We start from the raw sequence: 22,329 nt of genomic DNA on the forward strand, positions 1-22,329 counted from the left end.
AATAGATGATGATCCAATCAACGCCAACTAAAAAAAGAACAGAAAATTCTATTCATATTCGTCTTATCTTATTTTTCTCAATTCAATACTCATTAGAACCTATTTCTAAGGACACAAGACTATGAACTTTTCCTTAGCCTATGTTTAAGGGCTTGTTTGTTTTGGGTGATAGTTGAAGGAAAGATTGAGTAAGGATAGAAAGAAGAAGGAATGACAATCTTTCCATAGTTTGGAACAAAGCTTAAAAAGGGAAGGAAAGACACTGTTGGCTGGGTCCCACACAAAAATTGTTTCTGCTCAATACCAGACGGAAAGCATGGAGAAAGGACTGTTTAGAGCAAAATTACAGAAAAGCCCCACAAATGTAAATGATTTTCAATGTGACATATATATTAAATTAAAATTAAAATATACTATGTAATGACCAATGAAGTAACTTTTTGCTGTTGTGTTCTATCGAATAAAATAAATGTTCAATTATGTAGCTTTTTTTCCTTTAAATTATGTAGTTTTATATTATTAGTAAAATTACAATCTTAAATCACTTATATATATATATATATATATATATATATATATCACCTTTTTATAGGGATATTTTGGTCATTTTATTAAATATAAATCTTTCTTTCCTTTCACCTTCACTCATACCAAACAACTAAAAAATCATCTCACTTTCCATTCACTTTCTATTCACTTTCTTTCCTTTAACAATCTTTCCTCTTACTATCTTTCCTTTCACTTTCTTTGATCTTCCAAACATACCCTAAATGTTCGGTTGCATCCGTTAAACGGATATTAATGCCTTCAACTCGCATCTACTTGTGCTAGAAATGTGTTTGTTTTTTTCTTCACAAAGAAGCAATTTTTGTTTATTGGATTGATTTTACCTAACACGATAATTTATAACTTCTATGATTTTTCAGGTAAATTAACTCATCCAAATTGACAATAAAAAAATTGAACCTAAAACTTTAGTTAGTGCAACACAAGTCTTCAAAATATTAACTCATAATATATATTTTGCAATTCCCTTTGCTTAAATGTCCATCCACTGTTAAATTGAAACAATTTTAGTAATTGCATATCTAACATCAATTTTGATTTAAATAGGGCCGACCCTATGAAACTGGAGGCTCGGCTCTCATAGTAAAAATATGCCCCTAATATAAAAGAATAATCTTCTATTTAAATTGAAAATAGCAATCATATAATGATTATTAGTCACCGAAATCAAAATTAGCAATTATTTTTACTAAAGATGTGTTTTTTAACTTAGAAATAGAAACATGAAACATGTTTATTTTTCTTTTTTGAGTGGGGGTGAGGATATTGAGCAATAATTTTTTTCTTGAGGCCCATCATTTTGAGAGACCCAACTCAGTTGAGCTCTTTGCATTTCCCAAAGAACGGCCCTGGATTTAAACTATTAAAAAAATTCTAAAGTTTTTATCGAAATCAATTTTATCAAAATTAATTACTCCATACTTAACAATAATCATCACCCAATCAATTTAAGGTTTTTTTTTTTTTTTTGAGAGAGAAACATATACTTTTTGTTTTTGAATAAGAGAGAACCATCAATTGCTATCATCTAAATTTTGATAATAATTTCAAATATTAGTTCTTTGTCTTCTACCTCACATCAGTCCCCACTATCTTCCCCCCTCCTCCCTTTTCTTCTCTCATTAGTTACATCGTATTGCAAATTCAATTAATTTTATTTCGATTCCAACTGTACTCTACCAAAATATTCGGAGAAAATGTTTCTTAGAATTAATTGCTTTTTGTCATTTTATAAATGATAACGTATTCAATGAGTGGATATACGGAGTTACGGGCTTACGGCAGCGTTTTATTTCGTCTTTTAATCTCATTTAATATTAAGCTTACCTAACTTGTATATTTGTCCATTAAAAAAAACCTACTTGTATTTCCATATATATGAAAGATGTAAAAGAATTGTCAGAAACAAAAAAAAATCTATAAAAGAAGAAACGAATACCCTTCATCATTCATATATCATTAACAAGGAAAGGGGAGATAAATGTTATATTCAACATTTATTTGGAATAACCTAAGGAAAGAAAAACTCTATACAAAGTTATTTTTGTCACCTTTTAAAAAAAAATATTTTTGTCTTTTTATAAATAAAATTCTGAGACAACAAGTATTGGTCAATTATAAAAGTGTTCCAATATTACATTGAATTTATTTATATACACACAATTACAAATAAACGAAAGACAAACGGACAACAATTTATATCACTTACATTCATTGGATAATAAAACCAATTCTTTTAATGGTCATGTTAATTTGTGCCCTAAGCCTTAAGGGCACAAAACTAAAAAAGTAAATTAGAAATAAATTTTGTATTCAAAATATAAATAATTAAACTTTTACAACATTTAATACACAAGTTCCAAGAAAATATTTTTATCTTTAGTTTTTTTAATTTGTACCTTAAGAGCACAAGTTAACACTCCTCTTCTTTTAATCATAACATTCATGAATCTAGAAGATGCAACATTGTTATGCATAACACTTTGAAGTCTTTGTAGATGATCAACAACTTCTACTGCTAAAAAGTCAAAAGTGACAAACGCAAATACTGTAAAAACATGTTGATTGTCGAACACACTTTCTCATGTGTTGACCACTTTGCGTGAAGCGGCTTTGAGAGTCGTCTTTCATACAATAAAAACCCCGATCCCACAAGTTCAAACATACAAGTTTCTCTCCTACCCAACCATATACTAAAACATTTGTTGACCTAAGTGTCAATCTTCCATTTTATGAGTTGGACAAGAAGTTCACAAACACATTATTCTTCATAGATACTCTAGTCCGTTTAAATATATAAAAAAACAAATCCATCTAATAGGTGCCTCCTCCTTCTTCACAAGTCTACACATGCACATATTTTTTTTCCTTGATTTGGTTTATGTGCTAATACTCACGTTATTTTATATGTTTAGTTGTCCCATATATTATCAGAAAATAGTTGTTCAAATAACATATATCCAAAAAATAGGTGAAATATCATCTACGATTCTTTTAGTTACATGTTTATACCAAGTTTGTCATTTAAATTATTTTTTTTGTTACAACTTGATTCTCTAAGTCATAAAATATCTACACAATTCTCCTATTTCCATCAAACTAAGTTAAAAGTGTTATGTGGTTTAATGTTAAGTTGGTATGTCCAAATTCATCGCTCTTAATACTAAGATTCATAGGTGTATTATTCAGTCTTGATTTGAAACAAAATTAACAAATTTTAATATTATTGATGAAATATTTACCTGTAAAATTAGATAGATTTCAAAAACAAGAAGAAAATGTACGTAAGTAATCATGTTTGATGTCACAATCACTTTTTCGATCTAACACCTCAATATCAAATGATCCATAATCACTTTTTAACGAAGTTGGTTTAAAAAATTTATAACACTATAACTATTCTATAACCTATAGAATCAATTTTTTATAACAAGAAACTTAAATGACCAATTTATATTAAAAAAACTTTAAATACTAACTTGTTATAAACATACTATAATTTAAAGACCACCAGATATATTTATCCCTAAAAAATATTCCTACTAATAGATATGGTAACTATGTTTTTTTGACAAAAGATATGGTTATTATGTCGGTGACACATACGATGGACCCATAAGTTAAATCATCAAAACTCTATTTACCGAAGCACAATTTTTGAAAAGGGTTAAAGAACTTCAAGTTTGACTTGGTGCATACTTAGAACTATACTCACTTATGAACCAAAAAAAGAATATCATACAAGATAAATCGTGTCAAAATCTAAGATTCGGCAGTTTAGATTACGTAATATCAAAAAGGAAAATGCTAACAAGTGCCCTAAGGGCATTGTTTAAGCATCTAAAAGTGACAATTTTTGCATTGGAAATTGTACGGGCATGACATTTAAAAATGTTTGACTTATATTTTCAAGACATAGTTTCTTTTTTTAGGTTTCTTAAACAATATCCTTAGGACACTTGTTAGCAATACATAAGCTATAAAGAATTTGGACTCTTAAATTCAAATGAGACGGTTAAATAGAAAAATTGTGTGACACTAAAACTACCCCAAATTCAAATCCACCAAACAATTAGCTCTAAATAAAAAATTATTATGTCCTTAAACATAGAAGCTTGTGAGGATAGACAATAAATTGTTAGAATATGCCAAAGACCTTAATTAAGTGTTTGTTACCTCTTATAAAAAAAAGAATAAAAAATTATACAAGAAACTCTCATATAATATATGATTGATTCAAAACGAGACATTGAAATTCAAAATTTGAATGACAATTAAATTAAATTATAGTAAAATCGAATTAAGATAAAATTATAACATCAGCAACAATATAGGAGTATCACATGGTAGTATTAATTACTCCCTCCGTTCCTTTTTAAGTGTCACTTTTGGAGAAATTTTTTGTTCCTATTTAACTGTCACTTTCAAAGTTCAATGCAACAATAAATGTTGTTTTACCAACATTACCCTTAGTTATTTATTGTGGAGAGAGAAATATATGAAATAAAATATTAAATGACTAAGGCTATTATAGTAAAAGTAAAGATTATTGTATAAGAAAAAGGTAACATTTATTGAGTGCCTTGGTTTGTGTAAAATGTTAAAAAGTGACACTTAAAAAGGAACGGAGGGAGTAGCATTGAGTGGCAACAAAACCAACCAAATTTGGAGTATTCCAAAGATATCCACTACTAGAAGTTCACCTAAGAATAGAATTTAATGCTATCATCAGTTATGCTAAAATTTCATTGACTGCTCTCTGCACCTCCGTTTATTTCTCATCTGAGACTATTTCAAAAGCCACTTTTCTGTTACAGATTTTACTATCAGAAGAAAAAGAAATTTTTTGACAGTGATAAAGATATTTAAAAGGGTAAGCAAAAGCAATGGAATCAGAAAAAAAAAATATGATTTTTATTTATTTTTTTGCAATTTTTATTTCATTTTCAATGACCCTATTTTGGATTATTAGTGGGGACAAAGAAGCTTATATAAAGTAACTATTTTTGAGTTGGTATAAGACTTTTAATGTATAGTACAATTTCACAGCAAAAATATGCAGTGTACTATATGTTCAGTGGTGTTATTATTATTTTGGTTGCAGAACTTAACTCATAGTCTTATTTTGGTTTGAAATACATAAAGGAAGAAACTTTTTGATAGTTTGAAATGTGAAGAAAATATACTCAAATGGGTTTTTGAAATGAAACTATACTCAATGAGTTTTTTGAACTAGAAAACTCTAACTAGCATAGCTCACGGGTTTGTTTGTTTTTTAGTGGGTATCTTTCATACGTAACACATTGTTCCAGAAAGTTTTGCAATTGTTGTTGGAACCATTTGACAGTGATTTTTGAGATTGTTATTGGGTGAGTTGAAAGTACTTTTTTGAATTTAAGATTCATATGAACCTGTTTTTTAGGCTCTTTAAGGTGCTTTTTCCTTTTCATTTTTCCTATGATTAATGTTATTATGAACCTGTTTTTTAGGCTCTTTAAGGTGCTTTATGTTTTGTCTCTAATTCTTGTCTCTTTACTATGTAGGTGTTTTAGATTTTGAATGTTTTAGCAAGTGAGTGATTTTTTACCTTTGTGTTTTGTCTCTAATTCTTGTCTCTTCAATATGTAGGTGTTTTAGATTTTGAAGTTTATTGCAAGTATTATTCTAATGGGTTTTGATTGATTTTTGAATCTATGATTTGAGGTTATTATAATTTATTTTTATGGTTAATTTGAGAGCCTCTCTCTGATAACTTTCTGCGACATCTTTTTGTCATGTAATACAGTTCTTCACGAGCTATTGTCAGAAGTTTTTTTATATTCTTTTTTCAAAAAAAGTTCCATCTTTATCCAAATTTTTAGTATTTTACCACCGTTTGTTTATTAAGCACTTATTTGGTATTGAATAATATTTTCCTTAATGTTTAGATTCTTTAGATTTTTGCACTAAACTCCACTTGTTTTGTCCTTCCACACACACTCTTTTTAAATTTTACCAAATTCCCTCGTATTGCGTTTATTCAACATTTGACATAGTTTTTCTCATTCACTCACTTCAGATTCTTGCTTAACACAAAAAAGTTTGTGAAGAAGTAGTTATGGGAAAAGCTAGTAGATGGTTCAAGAGTTTGTTAGGAAACAAGAAGAAGGAGAAAGAGAAGGACCACAGTGACATTAATTCAGGTTCATTGACACCTGACATCAAAAAGGAGAAGAGAAGATGGAGTTTTGCAAAACAAGGGAAGAATGTGGAAGTGGAACCTCCTAACATTACTCCAACTTCATCTTCTGATGGTTCCTGGCTCAGATCCTATATTGCTGATACAGAAAATCAACAGAACAAACATGCAATTGCTGTTGCAGCTGCCACAGCCGCCGCTGCGGATGCTGCTGTGGCCGCCGCGCAGGCTGCCGTGGCAGTTGTGAGGCTGACAAGTCAAGGTAGAGGTACATTGTTCAGTGGAAGTAGGGAGAAATGGGGTGCTGTGAAGATCCAAACTTTCTTCAGAGGCTATTTGGTATGTTTGTCTCTTTTTGAATTTGTTAAGGTTTTTCTCATTTTGGTATGTTTGTTTTTTCTTAGTTAATGTAAATGTTTGTGATTTGATAAATTTGCATTGTTTTATGATTTCTGTGGTGATTGAGACAAAGATATTTTGGTTGGTATAAGTGAATAGCTTTGCTTGATTTCTACTTCTTTGTCTGCTCTCAAAAGGTGGGAAAGTGTTATTTTAGATTCTTTGTTTTTTAAGATTCTTAATGAAACAGTGTTCCTCTATTTCTGTTTGGATCCTTGAAACAAGTGGCATATACTTTCCCTTTTTTCCATAATCTAGTTGACTTGACTTGTTTTTCAAATCCTCATTTTCTTTCAAACCATATAGAATATTTGACATGATTTGAATTTGTCAAACATTTGATTTCTAATGTATTGATTTGTTATTGTTATGGTTTAGGCTTTATGGTCTTGATCTGTGTTGTGCTAGAATTTGGTTTGAATCAAACTTATATGTTGTTTAATCAATTTTTCAGGCAAGGAAGGCTCTTAGAGCATTGAAAGGATTGGTTAAGATACAAGCTCTTGTTAGAGGCTATCTTGTTAGAAAAAGAGCTGCTGCAACTCTTCACAGCATGCAAGCTCTATTTAGAGCTCAAACTTCTGTCCGAACACAAAGAGCTCGTCGATCCATGAGCAAAGAAAGTAGATTTCTACCTGAAATTCTTGCAAGAAAATCTCTGGTAAAAAACTTAATTTTCCTTATCCTGCATTCTGCATTGCATACCAAACATGTACATGTTAGGATCCACAGTCAGTTTGGACCGTGATTTTGTCGAACTCACTGCCAATCCGAATATGCATGAATCAATTAACAAGTAGTGTCTAATTTGTTTGCTATTATGTCTCCTTTTGTTACTTGCTTAGGAACGATATGATGAAACAAGAAGTGAATTTCACAGCAAAAGACTACCAACATCTTATGAAACACCATTGAATGGATATGATGATCAAAGTCCAAAGATTGTTGAAATTGACACATGCAAAACTAGATCAAAATCTAGGAGATTTACCTCAACAATGTCTGAATATGGAGAAGAATTACCACCTTTTCATGCACTTTCATCACCTATTCCTCCAGGTAGAATCTCAGTTCCTGATTGTAGAAATCACCATCAACAACAACAGCAAGACTTTGATTGGTACTTCAACAATCTTGAAGAGTGTAGGTACCCTACAACGCATAACACACCGCGTTTCAGTAATTCTTCTATGCGTCCTCCAAACACGCCATCAAAGAGTGTTTGCGGGGGTGACATCTTTAGACCTTATTATTACTCAAATTTTCCTAACTATATGGCTAATACTCAGTCATTTAGGGCAAAATTAAGGTCACATAGTGCTCCAAAACAAAGACCTGAAGTTAAGAAAAGGCTTTCACTCAATGAAATGATGTCTGCAAGAAACAGTATCAGTGGTGTTAGAATGCAAAAACCTTCATCCAATTTTCAGACACAACAAGAAGATGAAGAATCATGGAATTCTTGACATTTTTAGTTGTCACAGTATTGGAGAAATTTGAGAGGAAACTAAAGTTGTAATGATGTTAGTTAGTGCTTTGGAATTTGTTTTTTTTCATTTGTGTTTGTGTACATTCTTTTAAAGAGTTCCTTTTTCCTTCTTTCTTTTTCAATCATTCCCCTTTCTTTTGTAACCAAGTGGTTTACATCTAGTAAAGAATTTGGTTTGGTTTCTTTTAAAGAATACAACTTTGTACTCATAGCAATTGTTATCAGTGCGTTACGATACACGCGACTCGTATCTCATTAGATTTATGACTTGAATCTTAAGTTATTTTGAGGTTAGTAGATTATATATTATTAGCTTACAATTGTGATATGTAGTAAAAAAAAGTGTATAATTGTACTGTATCACATGTTTTTACTAAAAAATGTAATAATTTTTTTTGGTAATGTATCTTACAAAATTTTAAGTAAACTTCCAAACAGAATGGTTTCCTTTGTCAAGTTATTTCCTATGGAATGCATTAAAAACCAATGAGAAACAACTTGAAATGTTCAATGCTACATAAAAAGATTGGGAATCTTTGGGACATCAAATTGCAGATTGGGAATAGTTTCAAATTACTTCTAAATAGTTGAAATGTCTGACACTAGAACAACAGTTTGCTATTCATAGTTTTTAGTGTATGTTTGATTTTACGGCCACAAAAATTAGTTTGAATATATTATAAAGCAAAAGTAATTTTACGGAAGAACATTTAAACATATTAAAATATGTTTTCTAAACGGTTATTCTGCAATGTGGATGTACGAAGTAATCCAGAAAATTTTAGGAGTGCACAAGCCCAAATGTTTGGTTTGGGTATGAAGCAAGGACACAAATATCAGACACGACACGAAACCTGACACACCAACACCGCTAATAATTTGAGAAAATCACATAATTTAGTGTAATTACATGTGTCGGTGTCGGACACCAGAACATGTCTAATCCAAAAAATGTACGTGCTTCATTGGGTTCGAACCGAACCAAGTTGGCCAAACACAATCTTGCCACTAATTTACTAGTGATATTGCCAGCTAATTGTGTGATGGCTTGGCAGTAACCACAAGCTAGCTAGCTAGTGATCATCTTCAAGTTGGAAGAATCACTCAAAATTGCGTGAAATGTGATAGCATCAAGTTGCAACGAATCCAACGATAATGACACTATAAGATATATGTTCCTTTCCCTTGTCTTGTCTCATGCTAGTAACCAATATTTATACCCTAAAATCAGTACCAAAGATTCTTTTGTATATACAATATAAATTTCTTATTCCCAAAAAGATTTAAGAATATTTTTCATTTTGATAAGTAACTATGTTTTTGCAAAATCATGTAAAAACATCTTAGGGATTTCATAATAACAAATTACTGAATGAATTGTAGTTTTCTTGTTGGTACTTGTTGACAAATATTTTTTTATTAATTGTTAAATATTCCAACAACCTTTGACATATCATGATTCATGCCTATTTCATTCATACTGTTTTTTTCCCCCTCACCTTTTAAGCACTTCCATGTTGCACAATCATATAGCATATATGATTATATTTCGTTTCTAGAAGACATATACATTTTTAAAACTAAAAGACAATCATATCGACATTTTGAAAATATATATGTACACTACAAAAATTACTATTTACGCAAGCTCAGTTAATGATTACTGCAAAGAACAAAACCCTTTGTTAAGGAACAAGACTCAATTGTGGATGTCATGAGCACATGTGTTTTTAGCAAGAAGACATGAAAATGATTAGTTAACTCAATCTTAAACAAAGATTCAAATTTGAACATTTGTTAAGAGACAAATTCGGTAAGGCAAATGTAAGGGCACACGTTAAAAAATTTAAAATAGAAATAAATATCTTAAAATTAGTGCATTTAACTTTATTCAACTTTTTAAAGTCAACATTTTGTTCTTTTCTACGAAAAACTTCTAATTTTAGATTTCTTAACTTGTGTCCTTAGGGCACAAGATAACAAGACCCATTCGGTAATTAGAGTTTAACTTTTTAACCTTTAGGGACAATATTAATCTCGTACGAAACAATTGTAAAGTAATTAGTGTCACCATGTTATTAATAATAATTTTGTCTTTCTCTATTTTTTTCTAAAAAATAATCTATTAAAAAAGGATTTTAATTGTTATTTTGACATAATATAAGAGTTTGATTGTTATACACTATCATGTGTATTTTTTTTACATTCTTTCAAAAAAAAAAGTTTATTTTTTACGTATATTATATCTTATTGTATAATTAATTGTGTAGATATATTATATATAACTAACATGGCAAGAGACATGAAATGTGATTTCATATAACAATTTTTTTTTTGTATGTGAACCTAATATCCTCCGCAATTGTAGAGATTAGTTTTTCAAGTAAAATTGAGCTATAATATATGGTAAAATTGTCTCAAATTTTATGACACTGATGCATTCTCAAAGTTAAGTTTGAATTCAGAATTTCTAATTAAGTTCGGAGAGATGTAACTTAAATATTTTTACCAATGCATATCAATCAAATGTATTTTTTTAAGGGTGTTGTTAACGAGCTCCAGACACTAGTTAAGGAATTAAAAGTAGAAAGAAAAATCAAGTTTTGCATTGAAAAAACACCATTTTAAATTTCAAAACGTAGAATACACAATTTTCAAGACAAAATTTCTTTTTATAATTCCTTAACCATAAGAAATATTCATCGAGACGAATACAACAACATCTTACATAATATTATCTTTGTGAATTAGTAGAAAAATATGGTCAAAGTATGTCAAGTCAATAATGTATATTGTCAACTAGGTCATCTATCGAGGGACGAAGAGAGTAGTAAAAATGAACTAAATCAAAGTTTTGGCCGCGTGAACCCACGCGTTAAGGAAGTGCGTGGAAGCTGAAGTGTGAAGGAGTCCAATCCAAAGGCACAGTTTGAATCTTAAATTTCATATCGACAATGATTAGAGTTTCATTTGACTGTTCTGTGTTGGGGACTTGGGTTTTGAATTTGGTTGTTGGATTTCGAGTCAACATTTCTTTTCTCATGAATGATTCAGAGCTTAAACTGAAAAAAAAACATCATTCCAATTTCTATCTGGTATGATTAAGGGGTAATATAGGCAATGCATATTACTATTTGACAGAATAATATTAACCTCATCCATACATCATCCTCACTATTTCCGTTTGTTCATAATTTCTTTTAGAAAAAAACGATTATTCTTATAAAAAAAGGGAAATGTTATCTTATGCCCTCAAGGCACAAGTTAAGGAGCCAAAGATAGAAATATTTTGTTGGTAATTGTGCATTCAATATTCTTGAAATTTGAAATCTTATCGTTTCAAGACAAAATTTATTATTTAATTCCATTTTTAGATTCTTAACATGTGCCCTGAGGGCACAAGTTAACACTACCCAAAAAAAAGGGGAAATGTTAACCAGTGTCCCCGGTTAAGGCCTATAAAAGGTAATTTATCATGAAAATACATGCAATCAATGTATCGGAAATTGAAATATTTGACTTTTTTGTATAATAATTTCTTCTTTTGGAATCCTTAAAGAGTGTCCCGGGGGCACTCGTTAACAAGACCCTAAAAAAAAATCACCTTTTCATTTATAAACGTTTGTTTAAATTTTTTAAAAAAATCATTTTAACAAAATATTTATTTTGATCCTAAAATGAAAAGCTATTAGGATTAACTTTTCATAAATCATATTTTTCTTTCAAAAACACATGAACTAACTAAAAATCATTTTTTAATTTTTTTTTAATAGTAAACAAACAAATATTTTTTTAAATAAAATCTCTAAAAAAACAATCTAGATTTTTATAACAAAAATCTATTTTTTTAAAGCTAAAACAAACACATCCATAATTGTTTGAGCACAAGTCGAAATAAAAATATTTGGGGACACACAACTATTTTTTTTTTAAAAAAAGATAATAAAATTAGAAAAATTCTTAGGTGAACTCTCACCCAACATGTCATCCTTACACCCATCCAATTAAAACACAACACCTCATCAAAATAATAATAAAATAAAAAAATCAGATATTTCCTTCTCTCCTCTCCCCACTCTTCCCATGATTTCCTTTCGTTTTAATTTCTCTCTCCAACAATGGTGAAAGCCCCATCCCCTCTGTGTAATCGTTGAATTTCTTACTCAATAGGGGATATTGATTTGTAAAGTGGGACTATGGTTTCACAATTTGAATCTATATAAATTTAAGTAAAATTTCTTAAAAAAAAAATTTGTTCAAAAAAAAATTCCTTAAAAAAAATTAACCAAAAAAATGAGAAAAAAATAAACCCAAAGCAGAAAGTTAGTTTGTTGGAGTGATTCACAACACGTATCCTGACAGCATGTTATCTAGCAAAAGTTGGGAACATTCCTGTGTGTTGAAATGAAAGGAAATTGATTAGTATGATTTCTCAAGAAAAAATTGGTGCATGATTAATCAGTTTAAGAAAAGTGGGGAGAGGAGAGAAGGAAATTTCTATTTTTTTATTTTATTATTATTTTGATGAGGTGTTGTGTTTTAATTGGATGAGTGTAAGGATGACATGTTGAGTGAAAGTTCACCTAAGAATTTCTCAAATTAATAATGTCAATTGATGTGACCAAATTATTTTTCTTAAATTTTGTTCATTTTATGTGATGGTATGATGGTATCCAAATAACATTGATTTAGAGTTTTATCCATAAAAGACTTTATCTTTTTGTATTGAAGTAAAGAAAAATGATAGTAGCCAAAGTCATTGTATGCGGACGAATGAAACACTAAGGTTTTATTTAGGAGTTTGGAGGGAGGGGAAGGGTGAGTTTCCAGGGGTGGAAAATACAGGAGAAAATGGAGAAATGTTTCTCATTTTTTGAAAGAGCAATTTTTTAGAGAAAAATAAACCCCCTAAAACTCTCTTCTCCAATGTCTTCTATTTTTTTCACTCGTTCCTTTTTTTTTAACTCTCCCCTCCCTTTTCCTCTAAACTCGCAAACAAAGTCTAAGATGTGATTGGAATGTTGTAATAGTAGTTCTTTTACTCGAGTAAATTTTAAGATTATCCATACCTATGCGATAAGCCTTGGTGAAAACATCTTGTACTTGTTTCCATGAACTTTGATTTTAACTTCTTTTTCCTCTTTCCTTTAGTTAATTACTCAATATTCTCAATGTTTGAACAGACAGAAAGAGACGTTGAGAAGAGGCCAAAATGGATTAATCTATTAAGTGCTTCCTTCAACAATGATTATGCTAGTCCTGAACTTGTGATTCAAAGATTAAGAAAGAGGGTTAGTATTTTATACGATAGTCTGCATCAACACTTAGTTCAAGAAAATGGAGTCCAATTTGTTTGGTCTAGTGGCCTAATTGTGCTGCTGCTTTCGTCACTTGTCTTGGTGGAGATATTGAGATTGATGCTCTATTAATCCATTTCTTTATACGCACACAGTTATATTAAAACCAATCTACATAAGCGACTACTACCAATCTCATTGGACTTTCCGATAATTAAATTTTGGCTTTACAAGAGATAAATAAGTCAATAAAAGTTTATATATATATATATATATTTAGTTTATGAATCAAATATATTAAATTTGGTTGATCCATTTGTCTCTTATAAAAAGGATTAGAGGGAATCCCCGTAAGTTTAACTCAGTTTAGCTTCTTCAAAACAAAAAAAAAACATCCGAGAAAATCGAATTTGATTTTAAGATGAGCACACTTCAAGATCGTATGTCAGCACCACCGGACCAAACCAAATGGATTCAGAATTGCCTGATTGATCGGAACAATGAAATTTTGGTTTAGTATAATGACCATTCCAATTTCTTTTGAGCGAAGGAACATTGCAGATTTTTAATTGATTGTTTGATGTTAGTAATATCCATTAACCCCACTATATTTTGTAGCACTGTATCTTTCGGTGGCTTTATTGTGTGTATTGATAATATTATTAGTACATGATCTATGCCTCTATCTATCCAGGATCCTGTCATTGGATTCGGGTGCACCAAAAATAAGTTTTGGGGTTCAATTTTATGTTTTTTTAATAAGTTCTTTTAATTAACGCGTCAAAAAAAAATTCTTTAATTAAAAAGTCTTTTCTTTAGTGAAAAAAGAGGGGTAGTCTGATGGACTAAATTAATGGATTAAATTAATTATAAAAGTGCCAGCAAGACACTCTTTATAACACTCTCTTTTATAAAAAAAAATAAGGCTTAATTAGTCCCCGAGTCCCTTAACTTAATTGTTTGTACTAAATTGGTCCCTTAAATTTAATTTGTACTAAATTGGTCCTCTATGTTTTGCCCCGTAACCACTTTAGGTCCTTTATGTTAGTTTTGCTCAAAAAACTTTAACTCATGTATATGAAATACCCAAAATACCCTTAATGCCAAATTAAAAATCCCAATTTATTTTCAAAAATAAAAAAATTCTAAAAAATTGTAAAATTAATTTTCAAAAATAAAAAAAATTCTAAAAAATTGTAAAATTAATTTTCAAAAATAAAAAAAATTCTAAAAAATTTGAAAAAAAATCAGGAATTTTTTTTTAAAAATCTGGAAATGTTTTTTTACGGATTTAGTCAAAATGGATTTTTGTTAATATAATTCAGATTTTTTTTCGAAAAAAAGTTTTTTAAATTCCTGATTATAAGGTCAGATTTAAAGGTCAGATTTAAGTTTTTACGGATTATAAGTTTTTACGGATTTTGTTAATATAATTCAGATTATAAGGTCAGATTTAAAAAACTTTTTTTTCGAAAAAAAATCTGACCTTTTTTGTATTTTGAATATTAAATTCCTGAATTTTGTAAAATCCTTTTTGTTTTGAAAAAAATCTGAACTTAAATCTTTTTAAAAAACTGAATTATAATTCCTGAATTTAAAAAATCTGACCTTAAATCTTTTTTAAAAAATTTGAATTATAATTCCTGAATTTAAAAAACTTTTTTTCGAAAAAAAATCTGACCTTTTTTGTAAAATTTTGAATTTTTGAATATTAAATTCCTGAATTTTGTAAAATCTTTTTAATATTGAAAAAAATCTGAATTATAATTAACAAAAATCCATTTTGACTAAATCCGTAAAAAATATTTCCAGATTTTAAAAAAAATTCCTGATTTTTTTTCAAATTTTTTAGAATTTTTTTTATTATTGAAAATTAATTTTCCAATTTTTTAGAATTTTTTTATTTTTGAAAATAAATTGGGATTTTTTTTTTGAAAAAATATAAATTGTGATTTTTAATTTGGCATTAAGGGTGATTTGGGTATTTCATATACATGAGTTAATGTTTTTTGAGCAAAACTAACAGAAAGGACCTAAAGTGGTTACGGAGCAAAACTTAGAGGATCAATTTGGTACAAATTAAATTTAAGGGACCAATTTGATACAAACAATTAAGTTAAGGGACTCGGGGACTAATTAAGCCAAAAAATAAAAAATAATAACACTCTCTTTTATAGTCATTTTCTCATTAAGTGAAGTTTCTGTAGGTTTCAAACTTTAAAAATGGATCTCACGTAAAATAGTGATAAACATATGTATTTATCATGAGAGAATGTTGATGTACACTTCCCTTCATAAGGTCAAAATAGCGTGATTCACTAATTTATAGGAGGTTTTGTGTTGAAAATATTGTGTTAAGGAGGGTATTTCAGATAAAAAAGCTAACAAGTACAAATTAAATAAATAATTTTAAAATTAACTTTTTTTTTGAAGAAGTCAAAATGGAATTTATTAAAATCACAATGAGTCCTAACTAACACAAGGAAAGCTAGACTATGAGTCGTAGGTAGCAACATAAATAAAAGTTGTACCCAAATCCCTCACCCAACATACATAAAAAAAGAGCAAATAGTCACTTTAGTCCCTGGCTCTGCACCTCGTTGTCACATAGGTCCCTGACTCAGGATTAAATACAAACAAGTCTCTGACTCTACACTTCCGTTATCACTTTAGTCCCTGACGTTAAAAAAATCTGTTAAGTGATGATGTGGCACGCTGACAAGGAGTATGACGTGTCACAGGGACTAAAGTGAAAGTAAAAAATGGTCACTTTGGTCCCTGAATCGAAAATCAATATCCTCAATTTACTGTTAGATCCCTGACTGTGTATACTTACTGTCAGTTAGGTCCCTGAATCAAAAATCAATATCCTCAATTTACTGTTAGGTCTCTGACTGTGTATACTTACTGTCAGTCAGGTCCCTGATAGTAAACACGAAATTAGGGGTCAAAATCCAAATGCACGTCTGAATGAACTACAAATGCTTACATCTTTCATGCCAACTTCAAGGGGTCCGAGGCCAACTATGTGATGTTTGTTAGATATTTATGTACCGAAATTGCTAAATTATAAGCACAACCGTGGTGCGATATTTTGTTTAATATCTTGATGAATCATTATGTAATGACTTGTTGAATTATATGCCCAAATATTGTGCAATCTTTTAATTACTCTATGATTGACATTAATGGCTTAATAGTTATGTTATGGAAACATTTGTTATTAAACTATGGAATCATTTTTATAAGTGTTATAATATTTTGATATTTAGCACAAATACCTTAGTGTTGAGTAAGTAGCATGTTAAACCACACAACTTGCCAAGGATCTTAGTGAAATTTCGTGTTTAATGTCAGGGACCTAACTGATAATAAGTACACACAGTCAGAGACCTAACAGTAAATTGAGGATATTGATTTTCGATTCAGGGACCTAACTGACAGTAAGTATACACAGTCAGGGATCTAATAGTAAATTGAGGATATTGATTTTCGATTCAGGGACCAAAGTGACCATTTTTTTACTTTCACTTTAGTCCCTGTGACACATCATACTCCTTGTCAGCGTGCCACATCATCACTTAACAGATTTTTTTTAACGGCAGGGACTAAAGTGATAACGGAAGTGTAGATTCAGGGACTTATTTGTATTTAATCTTGAGTCAGGGACGTATGTGATAGCGAGGTGCAAAGTCAGGGACTAAAGTGACTATTTGCTCTAAAAAAACCTTAACCAACCCTCAACTAACTTATTTAATAAGAGAATCATTTTAAATATGATCAAAAGATAAATAAAAAAAATACATGTTTTTTCGAAACTTTAGAAAATCTACAAGATTTAACAAAATATTAGTTTAATGATGGTAAGTAAATATTTTAATTATGATTCGGATTGTTATAATTTCTTTAATCATTAAAATTAAGTTTAAAAGTTTTCATTCACTTCACTTGCTATAGATTCTTTTTGAAAGAATCTAAAAAAATCTATAAATTATTTTAAATGAGAAGATGTTTCGAAGAGTTTCTCTATAGATATTTATTTTTGACAGCAAATGTTTAAAAGAAAAAGTGATTTTCATTTTGATAAACAAACACAAAACAACATTTTTTTTAAAGAACAACCTCTAAAAATTAATCTATATATTACTGAATATATTATTTTATTTTTTATAATTTGTAACAAAAATATCTTATGTCTATTTTTAATTTTAGTTTTTTTGTCCAGAGTGCTAACTCTAGGTAAGAGCTTAATCTTGTAGTTTATATTGACTATAATTCAAATATAGATGTTTGGACTTGAAATAAGTCATTCAGAAGGTTCAAAGGTTTTGGAGGTCTAGAGGATATTGTGGTGCACTAATCCAGTGTATAGTTGTTATGATATGATGTATATATTTTAGATTAAACAAGGTTGTTAGTTAATTAGTATTGGAGAAGTTACTTATTATGCAAGTAACTAACTATATGAGTTTGTTATATAGTATTGGGCCTACATGTGATATACAAAGCCCATCAATGTTGTAGAAATAGTATCATGTTCAAGGAACAAAGAGGATTGCTTTTTACACTAAATGATTTGCTATCGCACATAAAAATGATCAAAATATCCCGATGATAATTAACTATCGTTCGCTCCAAAAAGAGAAAATTAAGCAGCGAACTGTAGTTAAATATAGTTGGGGTATTGAATGTCATTTTCATGTGTGTGATGGCAAATTATTTAGTCTAAAAAACCATTTTTGGAATAAAATGTAGATGAGCATCAATTGCATATTCCAAATTTCTCACTTTTCTCTCTCCCTCAATTTCACTTTTCCTTTCTCTACTCTCAGTAAACCCTAACGGTCTCAAGAGACAAAATCCAAATTTCATTGGTGACGGTGGTACAATAAGCATTATTATCACATTATTTAATGAACATTTCCACTCCCTCAATTTAAAAAACAAAATAAAATTAAAGCATACATTTAAAAAATCTACAAAATAGAAAAATACTCTCTAATTGAATAATTTTTTAAAAAAAATTGGGGAAGGAGATATATTAAATTTAATGCATATATATTTACTCAAAAAAAAATATATGCATTAATTTTGATTTTTATGCCCTGTTAGTGTAAAATGTTTTATAGATTCACTCAACCACAGTCCTCTTTGAAGATACATGTTTTATAAATTAATCTTTCTGAAAGTGACATGATATGATGTGATTTGATTGAATGTATGTTTAGACAAATTTAACATTCCCAATGCATAACAAGATACAACTAATCTCATATATTTTTGAGAAAAGATAAAAATGAATCTTATTTAGATTTCATTTAGCATTGAGGATCATATGGTGTGTCCCGATATAACATACTTCTTCTTCTAGTCTTATATATAAACAACAATACAAAATTCTTATATATAAACAACAATACAAAATTCACACCCTTTAACAAAAATAGTTGGACTCATTTAATGAGTGATTGTATTTTTTTATATTACTCCTCATGAAAACTTGTTCAATAAGAATAAAAGAGTTATTGAAAATTATAATCTACATTAATTGAAGGGTAATTTAGAAATAATAATAATCTATACTATATATAAAGAAAACTATCCCTTTCAGCACACTTTTGGATTGGAATTTTCATTCCAAAAATACCCTTAATTGGACTTTTCTTTTCAAAAATACCCTTAATTTTAAATACAATTAGCCAATTATAAAATAACACGTGGATTAGTAATCCATGTCACTAATTATCTCCGTTAACCCTCTTTTACATCCATTATTAGTAATCCATGTCACTAATCATCTCCATTAACCCTCTTTTACCACCATTATTAGTAATTCATGTCACTAATCACCTCCGTTAACCCTCTTTTACCACCATTATTAGCAACTACATATCTACCAATTCCTGAAACAAAAGTTCGCTTACCAACTTCTAAAACAAAGGTATTTGTTGGCAAAAAAAGAGGTCAAAAAATAAAGAAACTTACAACTTGAATGATCACTATTCTTTCAAAAAAAAACTTGAATGATCACTAACTAATCTACTAATTAATAACATAAACTTTATTTTCTCATTCTCATCTCTTAACGTTATTTGTTTTGTCCTGCTTTATTTCTCACGGGTCTATGAGTTTTTTTAAATTTTTTTAAACAAAAATAATAGCCGATGAGGATTGGACTATAAATCTTTTTTTTTCTCGCGTTTGTTATTAATCTTTTTTTAGAAGATTAGTAACAAACGTGAGCAAAAAATATTGTTCAAGATTGTACTTTTAATCCTCTAAAAAAAATTAGTAACAAACATGAGCAAAAAATAATTTTAAAGATTGGATTTTAAATCTTCTAATAACATATTAGTAACAAATGTGAGAAAAAATATTAGTAACAAACATGAGCAAAAAATATTGTTAAAAATTGGACATTAAATCATCTGAAAAAAAATTAGTAACAAACGTGAGAAATATATTGTCAAAGATTGAACTTTAAATCCTCTAAAAATAGATTAGTAACAAACATGAGCAAAAAATAATGTTAAAGATTGGACTTTAAATCCTCTAAAAAAAGATTAATAACAAACATGAGCAAAAAATCAATAGTATATATATAAAGTAAGGTTTTTTATGCCACATGTCACTTCCACATTCATTCTCAATATTTTTATTATTCTTTCTATTTTATTTAACATAAATATCTCAACAAACTTTTGATCTTATGCACTCAGTATTTTTTATCTCAACAAACTACACATCAATCAATCAATCAATCAATCAATAGTATATATATAAAGTAAGGTTTTTTATGCCACATGTCACTTCCACATTCATTCTCAATATTTTTATTATTTTTTCTATTTTATTTAACATAAATATCTCAACAAACTTTTGATCTTATGCACTCAGTATTTTTTATCTCAACAAACTACACATCAATCAATCAATCAATCAATCAATAGTATATATATAAAGTAAGGTTTTTTATGCCACATGTCACTTGCACATTCATTCTCAATATTTTTATTATTTTTTCTATTTTATTTAACATAAATATCTCAACAAACTTTTGATCTTATGCACTCAGTATTTTTTATCTCAACAAACTACACATCAATCAATCAATCAATCAATAGTATATATATAAAGTAAGGTTTTTTATGCCACATGTCACTTCCACATTCATTCTCAATATTTTTATTATTTTTTCTATTTTTAAAAACCAATATTTTATTTAACAAAAATCTGGTTTTCGGGCTACTTGATTGGATTGCTCCGAAACATCCCTAGAAAATCAGAAAAATCCAAAATTCCATCGTTTAGACCCATTTTTCATTTTTATTAATTTTTCATATTCTCAGAAAAATCCGAAAAAATTTCCATTAGTTTTATTTGATTTTTAGAATTTTTTGGTACTATTTTTATATTTTTATGATTTTATTTGACAGGTTTTTAGCATTTTTTACTTAGTTTTTTTTGTTGTTTTTAAAAGGAAAACTCAAAACTGTTGAAATGTGAGAGAGTCTGATGGCTGATTATACATAAGAATTGTCCGGATTATAAAATCCGAAATAGTAAACATGAATCCGAATTTTAAAATCCGAAATGCACAAGGGCATTTTTAGAAATTTTACAGGGCGCGGGAGAAGGCAATATGGTGGGAAAGTAATAGTCCATGTTTAAAGGACCCAAAACTATTACCACTTGGACTAATTCATTATTGATTTTGTTACACTTTTTATTCTTGCATTGGACATTCATCTCATCATTTATATTTATTTTTAATTTTTTTTGAAATATTTATATTTATTTTTATGATATTATTATAATTGTAAATTTAAATAAATTCAATCTAATATACTGACACGTGTATTCGTGCACACAAACTTATAAAACTTATTTAATATCTAACCCGGGCAACGCCGGGTCTCTAAACTAGTAATGTTAAAATTGGACTTTAAATCGTTTTAAAAAACGATTAGTAACAAAAGTGAGCAAAAAAATATTGTTAAAGATTAAACTTTAAATCATCTAAAAAAAGATTAGGACTCAAAATATTTTAGAAAAAGATTTGTTAGGACTATATTAAACATGAAATATTAATAAGTAGGGTTCTCACAGTTCATAGTTCGTTCCCGCATTGTTTAGTTTTTTTCAACCTCTCTCAACCCTCTGCATTAGAATTTAGAATTAACCTGTAAGTTTTTTTTTTCTATTTCTTTCATGTTACAACTAATCAAAGTCGATTAATTTTATGGATTATTTGACTTTGCTGGTTTGGTTTATAAGTGATTATGATTCAATTGTTTACGATTAATTTCAAGGATTATTTAACTTTGCTGGTTTATAATTGCTTATACAAACTATAATAGCGTGACTTTTTTTATATAAAGAGAACCATATTTTTTTCTTAATTATTAAATAAATAATTATTTTGTTTAAAACAATGTTTCTTTTACATAACATGTCATTTATACATTTATGTTATGATGTTACTAATTACTATTAGAATAAACAATAAAAGATCATTATTTTATCTTTATTATATATGTAGGCAAACTAAAATATGTTGAATTCATAAATAACTTTGTTATATGCCTTGACAATATTTTGTTTATGAATCAATATATCAATAATTTTCATTAATATTTTAAAATTTAATCAAAATTATACAAACAAACATAATAAAATAATCACATGTGTTAGCGCAGTAGAAAGAGCGGACAGACGGGCACGATAGTGCCCGTCTTTCCGCTAGTAAGTATAGTATAAATAATCTACTGTTCTTGTATGGCCACAAGAACAAATCTACCGTGCTCACAAAAATTACACTACTATTACTTCTTTTTATAGAGTATAGATTTCTATACTTTATCCAATTTTAAATACAAAAAATAAATCATCCAATTTTA

At 28.8% G+C, this 22,329-nt stretch overlaps 1 protein-coding gene across 3 annotated transcripts; it reads left to right on the plus strand.

Moving 5' to 3' along the window:
- Nucleotides 1–4,738: 4,738 nt before the first annotated feature.
- IQD26 (IQ-domain 26) lies at nt 4,739–8,322 on the plus strand. 3 transcript variants are annotated; one of them, XM_085733733.1, is made up of 5 exons: nt 5,085–5,435; nt 5,610–5,637; nt 6,125–6,583; nt 7,098–7,304; nt 7,489–8,322. In XM_085733733.1, exons 3-5 carry the CDS (start codon nt 6,164–6,166, stop codon nt 8,107–8,109), a joined length of 1,248 nt encoding a protein of 415 aa, XP_085589859.1. In that variant the 5' UTR covers nt 5,085–5,435; nt 5,610–5,637; nt 6,125–6,163; the 3' UTR covers nt 8,110–8,322. The 3 variants fall into 3 exon arrangements, with proteins under 3 accessions (XP_085589858.1, XP_085589859.1, XP_085589857.1); XM_085733732.1 differs by lacking the exons at nt 5,085–5,435; nt 5,610–5,637 and adding an exon at nt 4,739–4,939; XM_085733731.1 differs by lacking the exon at nt 5,610–5,637.
- Nucleotides 8,323–22,329: the final 14,007 nt, after the last annotated feature.

The sequence above is a fragment of the Medicago sativa genome, chromosome 8, assembly GCF_051527215.1.
Source record: "Medicago sativa cultivar Bolivia chromosome 8, Bolivia_mono, whole genome shotgun sequence".
Classification (NCBI taxonomy): domain Eukaryota; kingdom Viridiplantae; phylum Streptophyta; class Magnoliopsida; order Fabales; family Fabaceae; genus Medicago; species Medicago sativa.

Bases quoted from the DNA above. Each gene is read 5' to 3' on its own strand.
- IQD26 (XM_085733732.1), top strand. From the start codon at position 6,164: ATGGGAAAAGCTAGTAGATGGTTCAAGAGTTTGTTAGGAAACAAGAAG. The intron at 6,584-7,097 runs GTATGTTTGTCT...TCAATTTTTCAG, and splicing joins CTTTCTTCAGAGGCTATTTG to GCAAGGAAGGCTCTTAGAGC. The intron at 7,305-7,488 runs GTAAAAAACTTA...TTACTTGCTTAG, and splicing joins TTCTTGCAAGAAAATCTCTG to GAACGATATGATGAAACAAG.